The sequence below is a fragment of the Diadema setosum genome, chromosome 3 (genome assembly GCF_964275005.1).
Source record: "Diadema setosum chromosome 3, eeDiaSeto1, whole genome shotgun sequence".
NCBI lineage: Eukaryota > Metazoa > Echinodermata > Echinoidea > Diadematoida > Diadematidae > Diadema > Diadema setosum.
This window is the reverse complement of record NC_092687.1, coordinates 44,985,085-45,009,704: the sequence shown is the minus strand read 5'-3', so window position 1 is coordinate 45,009,704 and position 24,620 is coordinate 44,985,085. Positions and strand designations below refer to the sequence as shown.

Genomic DNA, 24,620 nt, shown 5'->3' with positions numbered 1-24,620 from the left:
GGTGTTACTTAACTCAAGTGGACGTTTATTGGAAATAATATGTGGGCCAGCATGTCGTATGGATTTGTGTGCTAAGATTTGTATGTAAATGCCGCTATTAGGTTCGGATTATGTCACTTAAAGTACGCTGATATTATATTGATCTTGAAAAGCCAAAAAGTGAGGGGCTCCCTAGGGAGGTGAGAAGAACATCTCCATTTTACACTATGCATCCGTTGCTGAGGTTCTTATCCGATAATCTCCAAATTTCAAACAAAATATGATTAATTTGTGTTGACCCTTTCTGGTTATCACTGCAACCAGCATACAAAATCAAGCTGTGAATAGTTTTTAATGCTTTCCCAAAGGTGTATGATTGGGAGAAGTCTCTAGCATAGCTCGATATGATTTCGTCACAGGAAATATGAAATGTGATTACTAGTAGATAAATTTTGTTTGTTTTTTTTCTGCGCACTTTGATTTTACATTTTCCGAGGTAATATTTGTCCTAAATAATACTATTTCACAGCAACGTCTCCATAACAGTTGTGATAGCGCCTGCTAATCTGCTTCAAAGCAATAATGTACAGTCGGAACCACAACAAGGTCATTTTAAGGAAATATTCATTAATTATTAAAACGGTTATAGCGCCCTCTTTAATTTTGTCTTTATTTCTTATGTGGTAATTACCTCTTTCTTGTAAGATTTGGCCCTTTAAATGCACTAAATTTGTCAAAACAAGGCTCATATATAATGTTATTTTGTCTTTATAGATTTGAAATAACAGCACAATTTGATTCTGTTTTACCTCGCATGCCCAATTCATGATTTAGAACAAAGTGGTTGAATGCTATTTTGATATTTTTCTTTGTTTGTAGCGTATTTTGACTGAGTGTACTCCAATCCGGCATTTGGCGAAATTTTGATGGTGTCATCATAATTATGCTGACTATATGTGCAAAATTTCAGAGGAATTGGATGAAAAATCTTGAAATTATGAAAGTCACGCTCTGCCTGTCTTTGGTCACAGAGCGTCAAAACCGGTATTTGGTATTGGTCGGGATAATGGCTGAAATCTATCACCAAGTTACGCACTACTCTGGAAATGCTATCATAGCAAAATATAATCCTTAAATATATGCTATGAATTATCAAAATGTACAACTAGAACTTGCTATATACTTCAGGTGGTACCAATAACCAATTTTTAGGGTCTTAGCCCATGGACTGATACCGGCAAAGAGCATCCTAGCCTTGAAATTTTGTATTATTATGTTTTTATTGTTATCCAGGCTTACTAAGAGCTAAACACATACTTTATGTAAGATTTATTTCTTATTCAGTTGTCTACCTACATCACGAAGTGCCTTCGGAGGAGTTAAGTTTTCTTGTTGTCCGGTATATGTACAAATGTATGCATGCGTGGACAAAGTGGGCCTATAAACTTATCGGTGCGTATGTTCAAAGTCAAAGGTATAAGGCAAAAGACCAAATTCTGCAAAAGTCAATGTTTCCCCTGTATCTATTCGTGTATTACCGGGTAAAGATTATCTACGGACATTTTTTGGTCATGAGCTCTAGAGCTCTAAGTGAAACGTTGAAGTTCAAGTGAACTGAAATGTTATAATTCATTTTTTTTTCTCCATATCTCCGAAACGGCTCAAGGAATCTTCATGAAATTGATATATGCATATACATCCTGGCGCTGTTTCTCATGGGACTTCAGGGTCATTGGGTGAAAAGTCACATTAAAAGGCTTAAAGTATTACGTGATGCTGGAATTAATCTTTTTCCGTATCTTGGAAATTACTGGGTGCATTTTGATCAAACATGATGATTCCGAAAGGAAAAAAAATATGCCATGGGATTAAATGCCAAGTATAAAAGTTAGAATGGTGCAATCGTTATTCCTTTTATTTTGAAATAACTGTAAATGTTGTCACGAAAATGGATTCTAATGGTTAAGGATTGAAATAGGGTATAAACTTAAAGTGCTCAAATTCCTAAATGTCATTTTAATATTTTGCCAAACATATGAAACTGTCGTCTCACACTGCTATTGACGTACTCTAGACATATTGGTATATAGAACCATGTGATATGATGGTGGATGGATCACGGAGCGAGATTTTTACTGGTACAGTTTCATATGATATCTAGGAGTACATAAAATAAGATTAAGCCACTCATTTTAAGTTATTCAGGGTAAAGTAATCGTGATCTATACCATGATATGGGCACAGATTGGTTTATACCTGTCTATGAGGACAAGTTGATTATATACCTGTCTACGTGGACAATTTAATATACACCTGTCTATGTGGACGATTTCATATATAACCTGTCTAGGAGGACCAATGGCAGCCTAACCAGGTATCATACAGACGCATAAAATGGCATGTCATCGAAAATCCTGCTAGAATTAAGGCGCTATATAACGATATATAGCTTCCTGAGACAATTTCTCATCTGAAACATATTGTCATTTTTCATAAAAGTAGGGGGAAGTACGAGTCAACCTACACAGGTCTCATACAGAAGTCCACCTAACCCTAGCTTTGTATGTATATATACATATATATATATATATATATATATATATATATATATATATATATATGTATATATATATATATATATATATATATATATATATATATATATATATATATATATATATAATGTATATATAATTATACATACTGTACATATCATATATCAGATACTTTGGCATGAAAGGCTTTTCCGTTCATTGTACAACGGAAACCCATAGCAAAGACATACTGAGCATACAGCCAAACACACGCTAACACATTACATTACAATACATTCCCAAGCTCATTATCAAGAAACAGCTATGACCAGTCAGGTACTCAACACAAGGATTGTTTGAAAGACTCTACCCTTTATTGTCCCCCGGCTCATGCTTTGTTATGTCCAAGACGCTTTTCTTCCCTGGCGCTCAGGGCTTGGCTCAGACCTCTTTAATAAATGTACGGGAATTTTCTTACTGGGGTTGTAGACAAGGGCGTGTACCCCCTTTTATCCGTTCTGAGTGACCGCACACGCGGGGCCATATGAAGCAAGCTGCAAACATCGAGAGACAAGAGGGCCTGTGTGTGTCCGCAAGGAATTCCTACTGAAAGAAACTAGCACTCTCCAACCTCACTGCATTGTGCGTGCTCTGTGTGTATGTGTGTGTGTGTGTGCATTTGAGCGTCACGAACGCGGCGTATTATTCTATTCTCTGTAAGTGTAAAGATCCGTTGGTAAAGTCCAGTCACAAGTTCTGCTGGTGGAAAGTTAGGCGAAGTGACGCCGGGAAACTTCTGAATCACCAGAAAGAAAAGCGACTCGGACCTCAGCCATCAAGTCGTATCTAGTCCTGAGTTTCTAGAGTTTTAGAGAAGGTAAGAAGCTGCCTATAGGCAAGTCACCATGCACCTAACAACTGTTTCTTCTTCACGTACCTATCGATTTCCTTTACAATCGAATGCCGGACAACACTTGTACCAGGCGTCGCAAGTTTGTGTGTACTTCATTTCCACTATGCGGCCAATGACCAGTGTGAACCGCACCCAAATTCCAGACAAGTGAAAGTGTAACATGGTTTTCACACAACTTACATAGAGACTCACAAGTTGCACTCTTATTGAAATTACGCATTCGCCTTCCGCGACCGCATGCCATATTTATACGGGAGGGTAAATCTTTGGGATCCGTTTAGTCCCAACATTTGAGACATGTTACTATAGGTAGTTTGTTATTTTTCACTCATTAGCTTTAACTTTCTTAGTCATCACCACATGCTCTACGTGTAAACTTAATGTTGTAGTATGCGAATGCTCTTTTCGACTTTTGTAGCAAATGAAACTGTGTTTCGCATGCAGTTGTGACCATGATAAATATAGTGTTTTATGAATACTTTGCATGTATGTGTAGGAGATAGAAAGAGAGAGATGTTATGTAATATCTTATATACAGTATACGAAGATTTTATCGCAAAAGGAGCTAACTCCATCATTGTTATGTTGAGATGTTTGTGATTAAAGCTGCTGACAAACAGAAAATAATAAGAACAAATGGGATATTTTTAATCATAACTTCTCGAATATTCCTTGTTATGTTACAAGTGAGGTACAGTTGTATCCTCATAAAGGACCACTGGTGTTATTTTTGCTTTATCTGACGACCGGCATACATGTGCACTTTATAATGTTTGGAAATGGCGCGTAGCTCATTTTACAGTGAAGCTCTTCATACCTTATACATGTACACTGTATAATGTGTGCATGTTTGTGTGCGTGTGTGTGCGTATGTCTGTGTGTGAGCTACGTTTTTAACTTCCACGATGATACAATTTACAGAGAAACAAAGATTCCTTAAATGTATCTTACAATCAAATAGTTGACATTTTTAGAGTGCCTTTTCCACTGGATACAGAGCACTATGAGATGTCATCCCTGTTCGCCATAGGAGATAAGATATATACACAAACTGCAGTGACAGTACAAGTGCAGTGTATATAATATATATATTTTTTGACATATATCCATCAACATACAAGAAATTATAGAAGGCTTTGCAGGAAAGTTGCAATCAATTACCCTGCCTCCAAATCAATCAAGTCTTTTAAAAATTGATCGAAAATTTGCGAAATTTGCAATAGATACAGTGTATATGCAATCAATATAATTATTGCGACTAGACTTTTTTGCAAACCCCATTAGTCGTCCTTCTGACAGTTAACACGTAATTAGGCTTCTAGTAAGGATAATATGATTATCTGAGAGTATTTCTGTCTTAAGGACTGTAAAAATAGTATAAACTACACGTCTGTCATCAAAGTAACTTGCTTACTTTACAGCCTGCCTACTTGCTTACTCTCATGTCTTTTCCTGGTAAGAATCGCAACTAATGAACATGAGGTCCATGAATGTAAGGGCATGCAAACCATTTATTGTGTACAATGCCATCACGCTCTTGCGCCAGTTTTTTTCACCACTGTTTAGAGAGCAAAGCGGTTAATTTGTGTCAAGTAAGCGTGCATTCTGTTTACGGAACAAACACAAGGTCACACAGTGTGTTTTATGTGAAAATGTTCAAATCTCACACATTTTGAAATTGGGACATTGTCACATTGTGTGACCGTGTATTTGTTCCAAAAGGGTTATCACGCATTATTTTCGATAACCTGAATCACTAAGTTGTTAATGCATATAATGTTGTTGCCTTGGATTTGATTAATATCCAGTGTTTATACAGCGGCCTGTGATTACAATTCATAGTACAATGTACAGGCCTATACTTCCACAGGGCGATCACCTAATTTTCCAAACAGGCGACGAGTCGCCCCTCACTGTAATTACATAAGACCATTTTCTTCTTTTTCTTTCATCTGGCCATTGTATTGAAAGACGTGTCATTACCTGCTTGTTTTGAGACGCGACTTTGTATTGAAGTACGGTCCATCTTTACCACGGCAGATGCTCTTAATGAAAGAGAGTCCGAAGAACAGTTCTTTCACGTGAATAACACGCATGAAGGCTTAAAGCGTGTACACGATATTATAACTTGGAGATTCTGCAGTCCCATTAGGCCCAATAAGTTGTGTACAGGGCTTTCCAGGTTGTGCATGCAAGGGGTTCGAGACTGAGCATCAATTGCAATAATCTATGCCACTGGACTTACATGTATAAAGGGGTCGTATAGTTTTGGTTGAAACCTACACTGCAACTTCAGGTTTAAAACATATTTAGTTTTCTTGGGAGACGATGAGAAACCTCTTATGAAATATGGAAGACAATCTGCAATTCCAGCTATAAAGAGCATGTAATTCCAAGAAGGATTTAATGTTTATTTGATAAAAATTGGTTTTGAAATGGCTGAGATATCCAAAACAGAGCAATCCCAATAAAAGGTGGGACCCACCTTTCAATATGATAGCTTTGCTTTACTTTGTTTTTGGATTTTATCAAATAAACTTTGAATTCCTCTGAGAGTGGTATGCTCTGTATCATTTCATTAGGTGGTTTATTGGAATGTCGCAAAAAAGTTATGAGTCCAATTCTCATCTCTACTATAATACTACACCACCCTTTAAAGCATCAACCTCTGCCTGCTTAATAGACTTAAACAAGCAAAGCAATCTATCAAAGTGATACCTCTACCCTTCTCTCTCTCTCTCTCTCTCTCTCTCTCACGCACATACACACACACACTCTCTCTCTCTCTCTTTCTCTCTCTCTGTGTCTGTGCACCCAGAGTATCATGTAATTTTGTAACACTATTCATCTTGACTACAACGTTTGTTTTCCTCTTCAACTTTTTCCGACGAAATGCATCCGCAGAAAAATATTTATGACATGCAAAATATCGATAATCATCATTAAAAAAAAACTCTGGACTTCATATAATGTTTACATCTCGAAAATAAGTTCTGTAAAACACTTTGTGCAACACTGACCACAACAGATCATTGTTCATGTTTGAACCTACAAGATCTAAAGCATTATGGTTCAGGTAACAAAGAAACCACTGTATGAACACAAATTCATTTTCGTTCCGAGAAAGATACCTCAATGAAAGTTGACTTTCAGGTACAATGGCAAGGCTTTTTATAATTTTATCCATCAATTTGTTATACTTGAATAAGTTATATTCCGACTTTCTTTTGAAATCAGTCACTAAAGGATACACATTGTGTACACGTACGTCATCCACTCTAAATCACACAAACGTTGATTTGGGTCTAATTGTCATCATAGTGTGCCTGTCATTATTTTCATGACTATCATTATGATGATGATCATCATCATCATCATCATTATCATCATAGTAATCATCATTCTAGCATTAAAGAGAGGAATAAGATTCTAAAGGTGTCTTTTTCTTCATGTGAGCAGTATTTCCTACAAAATACTGTTTTATGTGACATGCATTTTTCTTAATTGTTTGTTATTTGCTTTTTCTTTCAGGGGCGCCGATTCTATAAACACAAGGCAATACTTTACAGAGGGACTTTGTGTTTCTGATTTATATCACTAAGACTCGGCACAATGTTCAGACAAAAGTTTCTGGGATTCACGGGAGGCGTGATGATCGCCTACGGGATCATCCTCAGCATCCAAGGCACGTTTGCCCCGGCAACGTTCTCACACGCCGCCGCTGGAGTACCGCTCTGGTGTGGTCTCTTGGTGAGTGCAAATCAATATTGACAGGTTGCGGTGAAACAATTTGGGGAATTCTCCTTACATTCCATTATTGCTTGTTATCATTAATGATGTCATTTAAATGAATTGTCCAATTTTCTTCATACTTCAGCTGACGGGTTCTTCTCATATTGCTGTTTTCACTCACCCCACATTCATATTTGCCTTTTGGCTTCCATGTAATTCCTTGTAATTAAGAAAACACGGCGAGGACGTCTCGTGATTTGCATTTGTAGTGGAATGCATCCCCTTATAATTATCAACATCGACTAATCAGCTAAATTTGCATTTCTTGTTTGATTAACTTCAACAAAATAAGGAAATAACAATGTTATACATTGTATACAGCACCATGCATGATTGCGTCAGTGCTGGACTAAAGGTGCGTTATGACTGCATGTGCTAGTCAGTATGAGTTTGTGTGCATTCTACGTCCAATGTGCTAACTCTTTGTGTGCCGCGTTGTATGTGACCCGGCCTCCCCCCGTGTGCCACATGATTTCGATTCCGCAACCCATGAGCCCTTTTAAAAATCATTCTGTAGGCCTATACTTTTCAAAGCTATGTAACTTTTAACAGAAGTGTTTAAGCCAGATATATACATGTAGTGAGCAAAGTAGTACAGAAGCTTGAAACTTCCCAGTGCTGTACAATTTAATGATAACGTTTGTCTTTTTTTTCATACAAATTGGCAACATTCAAAACAAATACGTTCAAGTACACGATTAATTGTGCGTTTTCACGATGTTATACCTGTTCTGATTTTGACATCCACAGCTAAGAACCCCTGTACTGTTGGTTACATCTAAACTTCACTGCATCGAAACATTAAAAAAAAAAAAAAAGAATCGTTCAGTCTGCCCTGTCACGGCATTGTAGAATACCTGTGCCCTTTACATACACTGTATATTAATTATTCAGGACATACAGTGTAACACACCCCATTTGTATACCAGTCTACAGACTGTCCATTGTATTTGCATGTATTTGCACAAAATCCCCATTTTCTTCTTCAAATTTGTCGAGTGCAGAAGTGTTGACTCGCTCGAACTTACCATCTTGTTTGCTCAACAATCGGGAATATTATGCAGGCAATGACGTGGGAATTACTATGTAGGCTACCCAAGGGTGTATATTTAACAGCTTATGCATTCCCCGAGTTCATGCCATGCATAGTATGCGAATAAATTCTGTAATATCATGTCGATGTTTGGCTTATTCTTGAAAAATATGCTAGATTTGTAGTCCAACTACAACACTCACCGACAAAACACCAAAACATGACTGTGTGATATTCATCAAACAACATGGCAACACGAATGTCCAAAATGGAGAGACATGAAAACGTAAATTTACGCTCACTTGAACATAATGACGGATATTGAATAGAATCAACTTGCATAATGGTTATGAAAGCTTTAGTGATGAAATCGTTTGCAGTAATTTGAATACAGTTTACCGCCATATGCACATCTAATCAGGCTACTGTAGACTGTTTTGTCGAGTTACCTCGGACATACATGTTTATGGTACGTGTAATACAATTCAAGGAACTGTGAGATTGTGTTTCTCTTTCTGCGGTTGCTTCCACTACTAGTTTACTACATAATATGCTACTACCGTTATACTGTCACTATTATCATTCTTCACTGAAGCATGGAGCTACCAAGGATCATCTATATCAGCCAATACCCTTTTTGTGCCTCTCTTGAAACTCTGCTATATGTGCTGTCCTTCCTTTCCAGTATACACTTTGTTATCGCTCTTTTCGTTTGCATATTACACTGTACTTCTCTGATTGCCATATGCCTCTATTTGATGCAAGTGCGACGACTTTTCAGTTGTTTATTTTCTTTTCTTTTTTTCACAAGAAATAGAAATGAAATGACCGGTTTTAAATGCACCTGTTATAATTAATTTGTTTCGATATCACAGTGTGGTTACATCGTATGAGATAACATATAATGCAGACAGAAATGAATGCACTGTCTTCTATTATCCTTTTTCTTTCTTTCTTTCTCTGTGTTCAGTTTGTGATGACAGGTTGTGCAAACTTGGTGCAGGCTTTCGACAGAAAGAGGAAACATCGAGTAGATGAGATGCCGGTAAGGAAATGAATGAATGAATGAATGAATGAATAAACAAATAAGTAAATAAATCAACATAAACAATTAAATAATATATATATATTTGTATAAATATTAATTATATATATATATATATATATATATATATATACGTATATATATATATATATATATATATATATATATATATATATATATAAAGAGTTTGTTCACAAAAACCAATAAGTCCATATTTGCCAAATGGAACAAACTCTTCATATATACACACACACATATATTATGTTATATCTATATATATATATATATCTATAAATATACATACATATTATGTGTGTACATATATATATATATATATATATATATATATATATATATGGTTGTGTATATATGTATATATGGTTACTCTTCATATATATATATATATATATATATATATGAAGAGTTTGTTCCCAAAAACCGATAAGTCCATATTTGCCAAATGGAGATATTTGCGATTAAAGGTCAAGAAAAATAAAGAGAATAATAAGAAAATTTTGCTTCTTTTGACCATAACTTCAAAAATGTACCTTCGTATGTAGTGACCAATATATCATTTAAAAGGTATTATTTTGTACTTTATGACAGAGACCGTACTTCAAAATCTTAAAAAAGGACTTATCTGTTTTGGCGAACAAACTATTCATATATATATGAAGGGCGTGATCGCAAAACGGGATAAATGTTATTTTCAAACACTTCCAAGTATAAAGTCCACCATCCGATAGAGCAACATAAATTCCTTCCTTTGATTGTTACATAAACACAGAATGTTCTAGATGTTATGTTAATAATACCCAACATTTTCTTATTGCCTGTGTTTGCAAATATCTCAAATAACCAAGAATTGATTTAACTCGTTGTGTGCTTAAACTCGTCTGCAAACATTACGTGGCGCCACCATAATCTTCAACCGGTACATTCCCTGCTCCTGCTTTTGTTGGCCACTGAATCGCCATGCTTTTTTTTTTTATTCCTGTTAAAGATATTTTTTACCATTTGCAGATGAAACAAAAAACACACATCTGGTGCCTAAGAATATTTCTAAAATGTGAGTTAGTGATAGAAACAACCAATGTAAAAATGTTGCTCAGTATAATCAATGTAAAGTATTGTTAAATATACAAAATGTGAGCAATAATTGTATTACTTTTTTTTTCTAGAATAAACCGTCTACACTGATAATTTATCGCCAAATTACAGTGATATCTCCTTACTATAGGCTTTGTTGTGACATCTTTAGATGGCAGGATGTTGTCTGATACAACTGACCTACACATATGCATTATGTGATAAATCGAACATTTTCAAAATCACTGCCCCCAATGCTAAACTATACCTTTAAACCAGTGTGTTGAATCACCCTGCCTTATTAAATAATTCAAGGGTTATCGTGCACACAAAGACTTTGGGCGCCTCCCTTTCGTAGACGTCCGTGACACACCTATACTCTCTATTGTCGAATACGAAGGAGAGAGCTGTTTGGCAATTTTCCACAAAGTAAAATGCCTGAAAATGCTCGGCATGATTTATCCCCCCCCCCCCACACACACACACAGACACACGCACAAGCAAACATACATTGTACATTGTAGGGACACACATGTACAGTTTATATACACACTTTTGCATTGTAAGTACACACGAAGAGAATCCACTAAGCTGGAAAGAAATAAACGAACTACAAGCAAGAAAACAAAACGAAATAAGATTACTCTTTGGAACATAAATCGTCTTTTGAATGACTGAGCTTATCAAATCGGAGTGTTGTGTATTATAATGAATCCCCTTTAATATTACGTTTAGGAGTGGTATGACTTTTAAAATAAATGTATTTAATTAAGCATAACAACTTTGAACACTGACAAGTTAAGATGCCATGCTGTCGTATAGTTTTGCAAGAGTCACCTTATTTTGTTTTACATATCATTTAGGCCAGGTAACTTGTCTACTGTTGTTAGTATTAGTAAATTGGTTTACGACTGAATCGGACTATAAAGTAGACCTGATGTATATATATGTTACCATGTTCTTTTTTGTTGTTGTTATCGATCAATACATGGAATGAGAAAAAAAAAACACTGATTATAATGTTATTACAGTACCTGCTATTGTAATATTGACCGTTCACCACATGCTACATGATGAGTGTTTTGTTGTAATTGTCTTCCTCGTCGTCATTGTTGTTTTAGTTTAAAGCTGGGTAGCTGCTCCTATTACATTGACTATTATCACAGTAATGATTAGTGTTTTTGTGTGTTTACTTTCTGTGTGTGGGTGTGTGTGTGTGTGTGTGTGTGTGTGTGTGATTTACCTCTTTAACTGCTCATGTAGGCCTATAGTTACTCTTAACCTTTACCACAGTGATAATCAATGTTGTTGTTTTTTTTTTTTTATTTATGTGCGTGTGTGTGTATGCGTTAGCAGTTTATCCTTAGCTGAATATTGACTTTTACTACAGTAATGACCAGTGTTTGCATGTATTTGTTTGTGTTTGTGTGCCCGCCCGTTTGTGTGTGTGTGTGTGTGTGTATATATCCTTTACCCTAGTTACTGTATTTTATCCATTACCACAGGATAATGTAATAATCAGTGTTCTTTTTATTTTATTTTATTATCCCTACAGTTTTCCTTTACTGTCATCCTGTGTAACTTCGTCGCCCTTCTCGTTGCTGCCCTCTGCATCGGTTTTCTGACGTGGGGTGCGTGGGCCACGCTCGATGACGGCGTGCAAGTCGGGGAGGAAGCCGCGGTCGAGCTCTACACTGCCGTCGTCATCGCCTCCATCTTTATCCTCGTGCTGTCGATGACTGCTATGTTCGTGGACTGCTGCTCGCTATCGTTCGGGCCCCCTGCCGAGGTGAGAGACTTTTATTACGTAAAAGCCTACCCAGAAAATGTATCAAACTAGTTAATGCATTTAGAGCGAAGTCCATTTGCGTTGCATCTACTCGGTTATGTATACTTATACATATCATTTCCATTTTAGCAAAGTATCAAGATTTCATAGAGTACTGGTATGTATTTTATACATTTTCCTCTATATTATGTACGACTATGTACGACTATGTAAAGGTGGTTGTATTCACAGTCCAAAGAACTAAACAATTTTGTTATATCTATGACGGATGCATGACTTTTGTCTACAATTGTGAACAATTCAGCGATTTCATTGTCATGGTATTAATACGCCATGAGTGATGATGCTAATAATAATTATGCGGTGAAATTGAAGGGGTCGGTGCATTATAGTGCTAACCCACACAATGTTCATTTTGAGATAATCGCTTTTGAAAGTTTGGAAAAATCCATAAATCAGGTTAATGACTCGAGAAGGCCAATTTTTTCGTATATGAACCTTTACATACTCAAGATTGAATAGTGTCTTGGGGAAATTTACTACACTGATATTTTGGTGGATTCAAGAGGATTTTTCAAGTCACATTTTGAATTTGTGGCTTAGCACTTTATTGTAGCCAAATCCGTCGTGTATACAAATACTCTTTATTTTTTGAAAACTCACAAAATATCAATATCTCTTCGCTAAAAATGGAAAATTAATGTAATATTTGAGTTTCCCTCCTATGTGACGTGAAATTAAAATAAGATATACTTGTTTTTAACTGTCTGTGTTGTATAATCTGTGTGAATTATGAAGACGAAATTTGTATATATTTCAGACGCACACACGAGCACAGAATCAATGATATACGCATAAAGACATCTTGATATGTGGATAGTAAACAATTTCAGCAATTCAAGTTTTAAAAGACAAAGAATTCAGTGTCATACAAAATAATAATATGATTTGTTGGGGGGGGGGGAGGGGTTATATCATTGAGGATTTTACATTTTCCGTGTACCTAAAAGCAGGGAAAGAGTCCCTTCTTCAGCATTATGCATATAACGCATTTTAAATTTAGAGTGTCTAGATCAGAGAAAATAAAGTAAAATGGTACATATCAACATTATTCCAGAGATTATCATGTGTTTTGTTAAGGAGAATAAAATACCATAAAGTAGCCATTAAGGCCTTGTTTAGCCATATTGGTTTTCTTGTTTAGGGTATCAAAATCACCAATAGTACTCTAAAATCCTTCTTTGTATGAAAACGAATTTACAAAAAAAAAAAGTGTTGTATGAGAATTATGACTGTACATGCCATTAATCCTCTTCATGTTCGTTGGTAAATGCAGGCTGTGTGAAATTATGCAGGAAAGTTCTTATCACAAAATGATTCTGAATTACTAACTCTTAATGGTCAAAAATCTATGAAAAGAAAATTTTTAAAAATTGGGAAAAAATCTCTTTGGAAGCCTGAACAGTTATAGATTTCGCATATTTGGACAGATCATCCATGCTGAAATACAATGTGCCGAATAAGACCAAAATAGTCTACGTATTATACCAAGTTGGTGTGTTTATACACATACATGTACATTTTACCCCATATGCACGTTTTCAGACTACATTTGGATCATGAAGATCATTTAGGAACAAGAAAAAAAATGTTCTCATGTCAAAGCTGTTACGGTGACAAAAACATACACGAAAAAGTGAAAAATCTATATGCTTTCAAAAGTTTTATCAATCACAAATCTTCAAATTAATTTGAAGGAACCTTTCTTTTTTGCAAATTAATCTTGAAAACAACCCTGTGAAAAAAAAAAAAACCAAAACTCTGAAATTTGTAACAGAATACAGCAAATACATTTTCTCTCCAAAATGGGGATTTCTTCATAAAAGTGCATGATAAATACCGAGTTTGAAGGGTAAATTCAGTAGTGGAAAAAAGGGAGCTATTGACTCACAATTAAATTACGTTAAAAAACACTATACTATAACATTGATGCTTTAAATTCCGCTTTGATTGCTTTCAACGTTTATTGATTTAAATTGAGAAACCGGACAGAGGTATCAACTGTGAATTTTATACGACAGCGTTAGATTTGAAAAATAATGTTTGCAGTTATATCATAAATGTAACATCCTTTCAAAGGATGTTAAATATGTAAGTATCGTGTCTCGGTTATGTAAGAAACTACAAGGAAGCAGAGCTGTATTGACAGCGGCAGGATTTTTTTGAAAATTTGAGGTAATTTAATCGATATTAAGAATGCATTTTGTTTTTATCCATTTTCTACTGTCTATAGCTAATCCCCCTAAATATGGCTGTGAAAGCATAGCAAAATTGCACTTTATTCAAAAGAAGTTACAAATTAATCAATGACAATTTCAAATGTTGTTTCACTAGTGATCTAATTCTGTAAGAATTACTAACAGATAAGGCACATGTCCAAACATCCAGCTATCCGTACATTTTTTCTTTTTTTTTTTACCCATATGACCGTTTTCAGATCACACTTGCATCGGAAAAAAAAAATCGTAAATTTAGAGACAATACACTTATTACAATAAGCCATTTCGATGAAAAAAACACACATAACAAATGAAGATTTATATTTTGAATATATTTCATCAGTTATTTAACTACTGATTAATTTTGAGGAAGCTTTCCTTTTGAAGCGAAATGTCAGCATGAATAAAGTGCTAACCCACTAATGAAACTTTTAAGGTGCACAATGCTAAAATACTCCTAAAACCAGTGATTGTGGTATTTTCCTGATAAGTTCAAAAAATATAAAAAACTGGCGAAAAATGTCATGATCAGTAGAATTGGCATGAAAATAGTGCTAACCCCAACAGTACAAAAATTAACAAAAAATACTCATTAAATGCTTAAAATTTCATTAATGTTTATCTCATGTCCATTTTCATAACTGGCAGAAGAGTACAAGTTATGTTATGAATCAGAATCACTCATTTTTGTAGATGAAAAAGTTTCCTCACTCTTCAGATTTAGATATTTTTATGACACCCTTCTGTCTGCTACCATGGAGGTCGCCATCTTGAAAAGTGTGGCTTAGCATTATATTCCTGCCTATAAGATGTGATTAATTTTCGGGGCAAAAAGATGCTTGCATTAAAAACCCATTTATTGCTTAAATTTCAAGATGACATTTTTAGGGATTATAGAGCAGTGATTCAGGATGGTGTAAATGCATGTAACTCATTTTTCACCAAAGTGTGGGTTAACACTATAATGCACCGACCCCTTCAATTATAAATTTAAGGTGATAACTGACAAAACCATTTCATGTAAAATCATTTGCTTTTTCTTTGCAGCCGAGACCCTCATATTACGACTACCCACCAAGACAGGTTCCAGCCATTTACAAGGCGTAAAGAAGCAGGTAATATATCAATCCAATGATTGACTTAATTTGAAACATTACCTGCTAAATTACATCAACTGATGGGTCTGCACAACTCTGAGTATTCTGATTATCCTTAAGTTCGAGTTACCAAATGGCATATAAAAGCATATCTTTTTTTATTAATTTATACATTTCATCCTGTAACCATTATTGAAGATGAATGATTAAAAGCATAAACTAACTTACAAAGGACAAGATATAGATTTACAATGTACACGCGCAGACGTTTACGTGTATATGACTGTATTACATTTATTGATTACTTGATCGATTGGCTTTATTGTAGTAACATTGTTCTTTTTAAGAAAGAGTGACCGGTCTGCCTTTGTTTTAAGCGTGTGTAATTTTTTCATCTAACTCCGAAATTGACTGAAGGTTTGAAGGGGTGCCACTATCATTGAGGAATGACTTGTTTAAATCTCACTCAAAAAACTTCTGAAACCGTCCCGTAAAAAAGCCACGCGTCCTCATTTGATTCTTTTCAACTTTCTTTGTTCTTACAGGTAAATAAATTTATGAGCGGTGTCTTTGCTGTGTGAAGAAAGAATAATCCCCGACAGAGCGACTGGTAATAAATCTACGACATGACATCCATGCTGCGTCAACCCTAGAGTCTGAAAAATCTGCCAGCATAGTTGACAGCTCGTGACAGAAATATCAAGAAGAACTTGTAGACGCACAGCTGCTGAAGTGAGCGTAGTATTTGATGATAATGATTGCTGCGTTCGCTATTACCTTAAACTTTACTGCAATTTTTTTTAACGCCGCAAGTGCAAATTGTCAGCATCGTTTTCTTTTTAATTAGGACTCAATAGTTGGTACCAGATTTTAGATGTTGTTGGACCCCAAGTGAAGTTGGAATTACGGAAGCGAGGTCGAGATAATCCGGGGGCTGGGTTAGAAATGACAGGAGGTATATTGTCCCGATTTCACACAATAAAAACGATTGGTCTGCACCTGTATGATACGTGAGCAAATGGAAAACAACTGATTAGATAGGTACGCCATCGTTATAGGCCGAATATTATCATCAGGCAATCAAGTTGTATATAGTGAGTTTTCAACAGACTTGATTTTATTACCATTGAATAGGAAACTTCTGATTTTTACATTATTTAATCTTATCTAATACTGAAGAATCTGTCATAAATTGAGCAATCAAAGTAGGTCTTTATAAAATTCCACAACCAGAACAATAATGCAAAATCAAAACTGTCCTTCAAATAAAACACAAAGTTTCACTCTCCAATCATTATTATCGAACATCCACAATGAATACTAAAATTATGTTAAAAAGATATTTCGCAAACCGAAAAAAGAAATGGTTGGAGAAAATGTTTAAATTATTCATTGAAAGTACCTCTAAACATGTAGATACTGATCTAGATTTGACATTTAACATTTTCTTACATTGTATAGCTGTGATATCAAGTTAAAAAGAAAGAAAACAATGTTCGGGATACTATTTGCCTTAATAGAGTAAAGAGAATATATGCTAAACTTCTAAATGCCTCCTGTTGAATAAAGCTCGAATAAATTGAACAAACGTGATTGTTGATTTTATTTTGTAATTGAAAATCACAATCAAAATGTAATTAAAACATTCCTCTTATCTACAGTCTTTCGCTGAATGTATTTATAAAACTTTCAACAAAAGGAGAATACCTCACATTCGGCGTGTTAGAATACAAGTAAAACCTTTTGAATCTATTAATCAGTTTCGTGTATATATAAGAAATATTGATAAGATATGTGTATAACTTGTACACTCTCTTCTTATATCTAATATATTATGTACCTGCGTTTAATGTTCGTCTACCTATCGTACACCCTTCCATTCTTTCTGTGAAAATATAATCAGTCTTTAGCTTTCATAATAGGTGCACGTCATTAAAGGAAAGCAATATTGATAATCACTGTGTGTATATTTTGTATAAGGGAGACTGAGAACCTTTTTGTTGAATAATGCTATTACGCAATTCGAGTGACGTGAGACTGAAAATTGCGTCACTGGTGACGGTCTGTTTTGATTTTACATTTTAGCTGTTTCTAATAAAGTCTGCGCCAATATCAGAACAAAATCGCTCTAGTGAAGTGTTGTATTTCTTTGTTTTGAAAAAATAAAAACAGTGGGGAATATTTTCATTAAGATCTCTCTTTCCGCATAATTATTGGGTTTTTTTATGTACCATTCTGCAAACACGCATGAGCACATAAAGGCATACACACATATGTATGTACATAAATAAATATATACATATATAATATATATATATATATATATGTATATATATATATATATATATATATACATATAATATGTGTGTAGTCAAAGAGATAGGGAGAGAGTGAGAGAGAGACAAAAAGGTATGTGACGTTACCACTAATATAAGGAAGCGGTAGATACCACGAGGGTGATAACACAAATTACAGCTACAAATTTATTGATATATTTCTTGTTTCACTTGTGTACCAAAAGGACCTGGCCAAAGTACAGTTTTTTTTTTTTTTTTTTTTTTGAAGGAAGACGTTATACAAATTTAAACTCCACAATTAGCAAGTTTGAACTTTGAGTCTTAATTTTCTCTTATTCAAAAATGAATGCATCATCCGAAGCTTACAAGTGAACACCACTACAAGCCAAAGTAATCACAACGTAGACTGTTTATATTGCTCTCAAATAACCATCTATTGACAAAACCACATTTGGATGGAGAAGTATATCGTTGAGTTGATGCTATCACAGAATATTCCCTTCATTGGGTACATTTTGATGAAGATTATGAAAACCAGACTTTTGTTGTGTAGTGATTTCCATCTGTCGGCAATTGCCAAGTACACTATCTTTAACCTGAAGAGATATCCCAAATAATACACAAAGTAAATAGTTCCCTACTGCAGCTGAATTAAAGGCTGACTGATCATAAACAATCGTGTAGTACAATTACCGTCAATATAAGAGAATAACGACGGGTCGTTCATAAAATGGTAAAATGCTAAAAAGGCTTGTATGAAAATAAAAAAGGAAAGTAGTTAATTATACAAACTCTGATCAGAGGGAAGATAAATAGTTTGAAGCAGTCGCTTGCTTTACATCATAATACACACCGTTTCATCAATACTTTTTGCATAAATAGATCACCTGACAATTAAACTACAGTTTTTGTATACAATTTGTATAAAAGCAAGAAAAACACTTTTTGGCATTTTTTTTTTCTTCCCTAGAATGTAGACGGCTACACGAATAATATACGTTAGTACACTACCGAAAGACAAATCACCAACAATATACTATATTTAGTTTACTTTCATATACTAGATATGGCATAAAGAATTTTACGACCAAAATTGTATTCTCAAAATATCATGAAAGTCTTTTGACAGAAGTTACAATTAAGTTTTGATATTGTTCTAAAGTATTTGATTTTTTTTTTTAAATCATATAATTTGATACTTGGACATTTCATAAGAAATCGTGCAACATTTAAAATCTTACTTTAACCAAACACAGTCACAGTTTATTCAAAACATAGTAGTTATAATTGTTAGTATGCGATCGACAAAGTACTTCCAAGTTTCACATGCCAACTTGATTTCGGATAAGTTCATTTCATACCTTTCGATGCATGTACGTAACCTGTAAACGTTGCCTTAGTGACAATTAGGAAAGAAAACACCTAATACGTGCAGGTATCAAGTTAAAGCTATGCAAATAACAATTTTGAAATTTAACAATAGTTTGAGAAAAGATTTAGCCGCCGTCTATGTATATTTTTTGCTTTACCATGTATGACGGTAGATGCAGATGTTGCAATGTTCAATATTTGTCTAAAGGGGGAAAAACACCCGAATCTGTAATCATGCATTGAAAAGAAAAGAGGCGTTACTTTCCTCAAGATTTCCAAACGGAAAAACTGTCACTCTCCGTATCAAAAGAAGATAGCATGCTGGTGTAAAATGGTACTGTGTGCCGACTTGCATATGAGAAGATTGTGATTGACTGCGTCTTTATGTGACACCCGACATGCCCGATGTCCTCTTGGAAAACTCGTGTCATGTCAAACTCACCTAAGCAGAGTCTAAAGTCCACCGCTCACCATACGACTTTCGGTGGCACGACTCATAGACTTCGGATCCGAAATAAATCTCGATACCCTTATGAAAAAAAAAAAAAATGCGCTTGTTTATTTCAGATGAGAAGTCGCTCAGTCGTGCGACCGACAGTGGTATAGCGTGCTGCGGGCTTGACGCGACCTCTTTTTCGACTTATGTGAAATGCGCCTTACACAATAAAGTTATAGAGTTAAAGACGTTTGCGCATCCACCCAAGAAAATAAATCTCTTCTCCTTAACATATTTCTCGATTTTTGCAAAGTTGACTGCATGTAGAAAGGATTATGATATCACCACGTTGAATCGTCGGTCCGCCTAGTAGAGTTTAGCACCCGGGTGCATCTGTGGATAACGAGGGGGCATATCATAGCCGTCCAAGGGGTAAGGGTGCTGTCAAACGAAAATAGTGAGAGAAAAAAGTGACATAACATTATGGTCTTTGCTGAGTGAATGACAGCCTCAACGAATTAATACGTGTTTCATTTCCTTTCTCTGATTTTCTCATTCTCTAATTCTCTATTTCATATCTAAATGTGTTTCAGTCCTCCACGATATCATTCACGTAATGATAATAATTATTGTATTATGTAAGAATATTAAAACAAAGAAAAAACAATCAAAGCCAAAGTTATTCTACTTGGCAATTTTTTGATGACTTATTTTGCCTAACCTCAATTCTACTCAAAATCCTGTAAAACCATTATGACATTGTGATATAAGGCAAATTGCAAATTTACATAATTATGATTTGTTATTGTTGTTGTTAATCTTTTACACTGTACTCTTTTGATTTAGGATTGCATACCAAAGCACAAAAACAAAAACAAAAACAAAAACAAAACAAAACAAAAGTTTTCATTCCTTCCTTTCTCTTCTTTTTTTATTTTGTAGCATCGCCTCAAAATCGTAACAGACGACACTTTCAATGCATTCTATTACCTGCGATAGGGAAGGCGTGCTGAAGCAAACGGTGAAGCAGTCAGCAAAAAGCGCCATCAACGACAAGATACAGATGATAGACATGGCGGCGATCACGGTAGCAAAAGAAATCACGTAGATGTTGTGGTTGGCCCCAACACTCGAGTTGGCTGTTACGTCCTCAGCCATAGCCCAACTGAAGAGACCAATCACAACGCTGGATGTCAGGAACGCCACGGTATTGGCCATGAAACTTGACAGTGAGATCTGTGTCGATTTCAAAGTAATAAAGCATTAGCCGTAGGAAGGTATCGTTCGGTGGTCGTATTCAACTACCGTTTGGTGATATTATTTCAATCTCATAAATACTATAATAAAAAAAAAACTGTTTGGGTTTAAGCAAGAAAAGTGCAGCGACCTGCCATCAGTTGGTATGACATAGCGACAGCAAAGTTATTACTGCGCCAGTATTTTCTAAGTATTGATATGTTTAGAAGCTTGAAAGTATAATTAATTATGTAGCTCCCTAGACGTCCTAAACTTCTCAGAACTTAGAAAGTAATACAATGACCGTTTCTTCCTTGTCAGGTCTGTCCACTACTGGTACCTGACAAAAATATCCTTGTTTATTCTTATTCTTTTTTCCTATTCAAATTCTTATGCTTATTATTTCTATTCTTCTTCTTATTGTTATTAATATTATTATTATTATTATCATTATTATTATTATTATTATTATTAGTAGTAGTAGTAGTAGTAGTAGTAGTATTAGTATTTCTTTGTCTATATATTTATGTATTTATTTATTTTCACGACTTGTGTAGCATTTCACCATTGGCCATTGGCTTCCCAGAAAGAATAATTGCGTGGATAACAATTTCTAACAAATCATCACAAAACTTACATGTGCATGAATCTCAAAGTACTCAGGCTGCAGATTACTCGAATTTAAGTGCATAGAATTCTTTCAAACTGTTCTTTTACCGATAGATAGCCTTACCTGAACCAATGATAAGCACAACCATATTCATAATTTTTATGATAATTGTAATTATAAACTCCACGTTGGGCCTGTAAATGGGCCTACTTATAAGTATGTCTATCTATTCATTTGTTGATTTATCTATGTTATTTATTGCATGCAAATGTTCAAGTATCATGTATTTCAGTTACATTTCATATCTTAATGATATCCATAACAGAGTGTGTGTGTGTGTGTGTGTGTGTGTGTTTGAGAGAGAGAGGGGGGGGGGGGCGGTTGGGGAGAGACTGAACTTCAATGCTGTGATGGATCATTTCTTACCGGTAGAAACGAGTTCTTGGATTTCTTCTTTTTGCCGCCTAAAACTGACACGAGGTTCGCAGCACCGCACATCAGTATCTAGAGAAAGTCAAGCAACGAGAGATAATCTTTAGCGAAAGAAGGACAAGTTCACTTTCTAATGCAGAAGGTGGATTGAGAGGATGCATTAATATTTAAATTGTAGAACACATCAGAGAAAGTTTGAGAAAAATCGGACATACCGGTGAAAGGTTATGATTTAAAGTTTAAGTGTTAATACCGTTTGATGAGAAAACTACAATGGTTTGTGGTGTCACAATACATGAGTAGAAGGAAACCAAGAAAATATAATGAAAATTCAACACATGATCACTTTTCCCTTACGATAAAAAGAGCACTTGAATTGCCTCTTCCAGAAAGCAGGGGGAAAGATATCACCCTTAACATCCATCAGAAACATTAGTAAAGGAAATGTGTACATCTGTTGTACTTTATAATAAAATAAATACGTTTTTCAAAATACTGATTGTGTATACTGTTTGTGTTCTATTCAACAGGTCTCTCCCAATAGTAAGACTGAGTTCATTTGTTAAGTATTGCATGGACACTTTATTTACTATATCATTCCCAGACATCACGTCATGCATAATATGCAACGTCGGCTATTGACCTGGTATTTGCTTCCTTCATGTCTAGTAGCCGCTACTTTTATGTCGAATAAAACAGCATTATGAGGATATCTTCGTATACCGTCCTCCAATGTTAGAAACTGTAATGTTTTCCTTTTACGTCATGTTTAAGGCCTAAGAAAAAATGGAACTCGCTAAAAAGAAATAATAATAAAATAAAAAAATAATAATAACAAATGCATTTACCACCGCAAATGTGAGAATTAAAAAGAAAAGAAAAATAAAAAATGATAAAAGAAAAAACCAAAAGTTAAGACCCTCAAGAATCCACAAAAGAAAAAAAAAGTATCATAACGATAAAAATAGGTCGAGCACATGAACAGAAAGGTAAACATGATATTGTTTAAATGCCTCGCGCAACTCCTTCTGATCATCAGCTGTCGTGGAGGGCAGCAAACAAACTTACAATGAGACCACCCCAGAGCGGGATTCCACTGGCGTGGTTTTCTTCGGCCGGTGCTGGAACCGATAGCACGGCATCAGTAGTAAGCGAAAATACGGCCATGGTGAGGAGAATCTGCACAGCCCCCGTGAAGCCGATGAAACTTCTGCGAAAACCCATCGTTGGTGGCGTACTTTACTCAATGCGTGTCGGCACTTCGAAGAAAATCTGAAAAACGAATACAAGAATGGCAACAAAACTTTGAAATGAAAAAAGAAAAACAAACTATAAATAGCAAAACAAAGAAAACAAAAGAGACCAAACAGGACTATAGTGAAAGAAAAAAAGTGGCATAAGCAGTATGTGATTTCCTTTGGCACAGATCTTTGCATGATCCCATTTGCATTGATAAGTGACACTATAAGACCTACCTGACGACATTTGCATACATTTAATTTATTGTTTATTCAAAGAGCGTTTTGCAATCCAATATGCAAACAGAACACTTAATGCCATGCCGCACTTACTGCTCAAATACAGAACAATAAACTTATTGTATGCTGCTTTCTTGATAAAAATAAAAATCATAAAGACCCCCTCCCCCCACACAAAAACCCCATAACAAAACAACAACAACAACAACAACAACAACAACAACAACAACAACAACAACAATTGTTTGTTGTTGTTGTTATTGTTGTTGTCGTTGTTGTAACAGTCTTAAAAGTACTAATTTACCATTTGCAGATGAAACAAAAATCCAGCATTAGTGCTTCAAAATAGTTCTAACATGTGAGCTAGGCGTAGAAACAAGCAATGTAAAAATTTGAGCCTGTATAATCGCTTTTAAATATTGTTAAATATACAAAATAATATGGACAATAGCTTTAACTTTTTATGGGCCATGGTGAAAACCCCCTGTGTGCCACATTATTTTGAGACACCAATGCGGTTATGCTTTGAGAAAACATTCTGTTTTTCAAATCCATATAACTTTTACATATTTCAGTTAAAACCTGGATATGTCGTGAGCAAAGTTGTAAAGAAAATACCAAGCCTTACTTTGACGTAAATTGTATGCCAAATCTATGATTATTTCTTAATTCCGAATGACTAGTAGCTACATTACTGTAAAAGGATGACTTTTGCATACGTATAACAGTGACATAAACTTATAATTTACACGTAAATCCAGTACGAAACACTGCTTGCTGGTCAATCATTACATAAAATGCAAGCTATATATGTGAGAGGAACAAATCGCGACAAACGATGTTATTGTACCGTGGCATTTGGCGATTTATCGATCAGTTTGGGCGGGTTTGTTCGTTTGAGCAGAATATGCGAAGTTGGCATGCACGCAGTCGACTGAGTCGGGCGTGCGAACGTGGCACGTAAAGAGTTGACAGAAATTTTCCAGACTTAACCGTCTACAGTATCTTTTAAATGACAAAAAAAAAGTAATATCTTCTTATATTTCAGGTTTTATTACACAAATCTTATATAGTTGGATTTTTCTTTTTGTGATACAACTGACCTACACGAATGCATCAAATGTAATATCTTGAACATCTTTTTCCCAAAGGTAATCAAGACCTTTACACTCGACATCAGACTGACGGAGCAGGAAGGTTTTATAGCGGA

At 35.1% G+C, this 24,620-nt stretch overlaps 2 protein-coding genes across 2 annotated transcripts; one reads left to right on the top strand and one right to left on the bottom strand.

Annotated features, from left to right (window-relative positions):
* Positions 1–7,038: 7,038 nt before the first annotated feature.
* On the top strand, positions 7,039–15,560 carry LOC140226415 (uncharacterized). The gene is made up of 4 exons (XM_072306891.1): positions 7,039–7,176; positions 9,222–9,296; positions 11,941–12,174; positions 15,501–15,560. The coding sequence occupies exons 1-4, from the start codon at positions 7,039–7,041 to the stop codon at positions 15,558–15,560; spliced, it is 507 nt and encodes a 168-aa protein (XP_072162992.1).
* A 4,460-nt stretch (positions 15,561–20,020) lies between these two features.
* Positions 20,021–23,156, bottom strand: LOC140226414 (uncharacterized). Its single transcript, XM_072306890.1, has 4 exons — positions 23,001–23,156; positions 21,927–22,004; positions 20,645–20,890; positions 20,021–20,095 (listed from the first exon to the last, which is right to left on the bottom strand). Exons 1-4 carry the CDS (start codon positions 23,154–23,156, stop codon positions 20,021–20,023), a joined length of 555 nt encoding a protein of 184 aa, XP_072162991.1.
* Between the last annotated feature and the right edge of the window lie 1,464 nt (positions 23,157–24,620).

Excerpts from the sequence above, each read along its gene's own strand:
- LOC140226414 (XM_072306890.1), bottom strand. The coding sequence starts at position 23,156 with ATGGGTTTTCGCAGAAGTTTCATCGGCTTCACGGGGGCTGTGCAGATT. Across the intron at positions 20,891-21,926 it reads CCAAGAACTCGTTTCTACCG|ATCTCACTGTCAAGTTTCAT; the intron begins GTAAGAAATGAT and ends AAATCGACACAG. Across the intron at positions 20,096-20,644 it reads GCACGCCTTCCCTATCGCAG|CACCCTTACCCCTTGGACGG; the intron begins GTAATAGAATGC and ends TTCGTTTGACAG.
- LOC140226415 (XM_072306891.1), top strand. The coding sequence starts at position 7,039 with ATGTTCAGACAAAAGTTTCTGGGATTCACGGGAGGCGTGATGATCGCC. Across the intron at positions 7,177-9,221 it reads CGCTCTGGTGTGGTCTCTTG|TTTGTGATGACAGGTTGTGC; the intron begins GTGAGTGCAAAT and ends CTCTGTGTTCAG. Across the intron at positions 9,297-11,940 it reads ATCGAGTAGATGAGATGCCG|TTTTCCTTTACTGTCATCCT; the intron begins GTAAGGAAATGA and ends TTATCCCTACAG.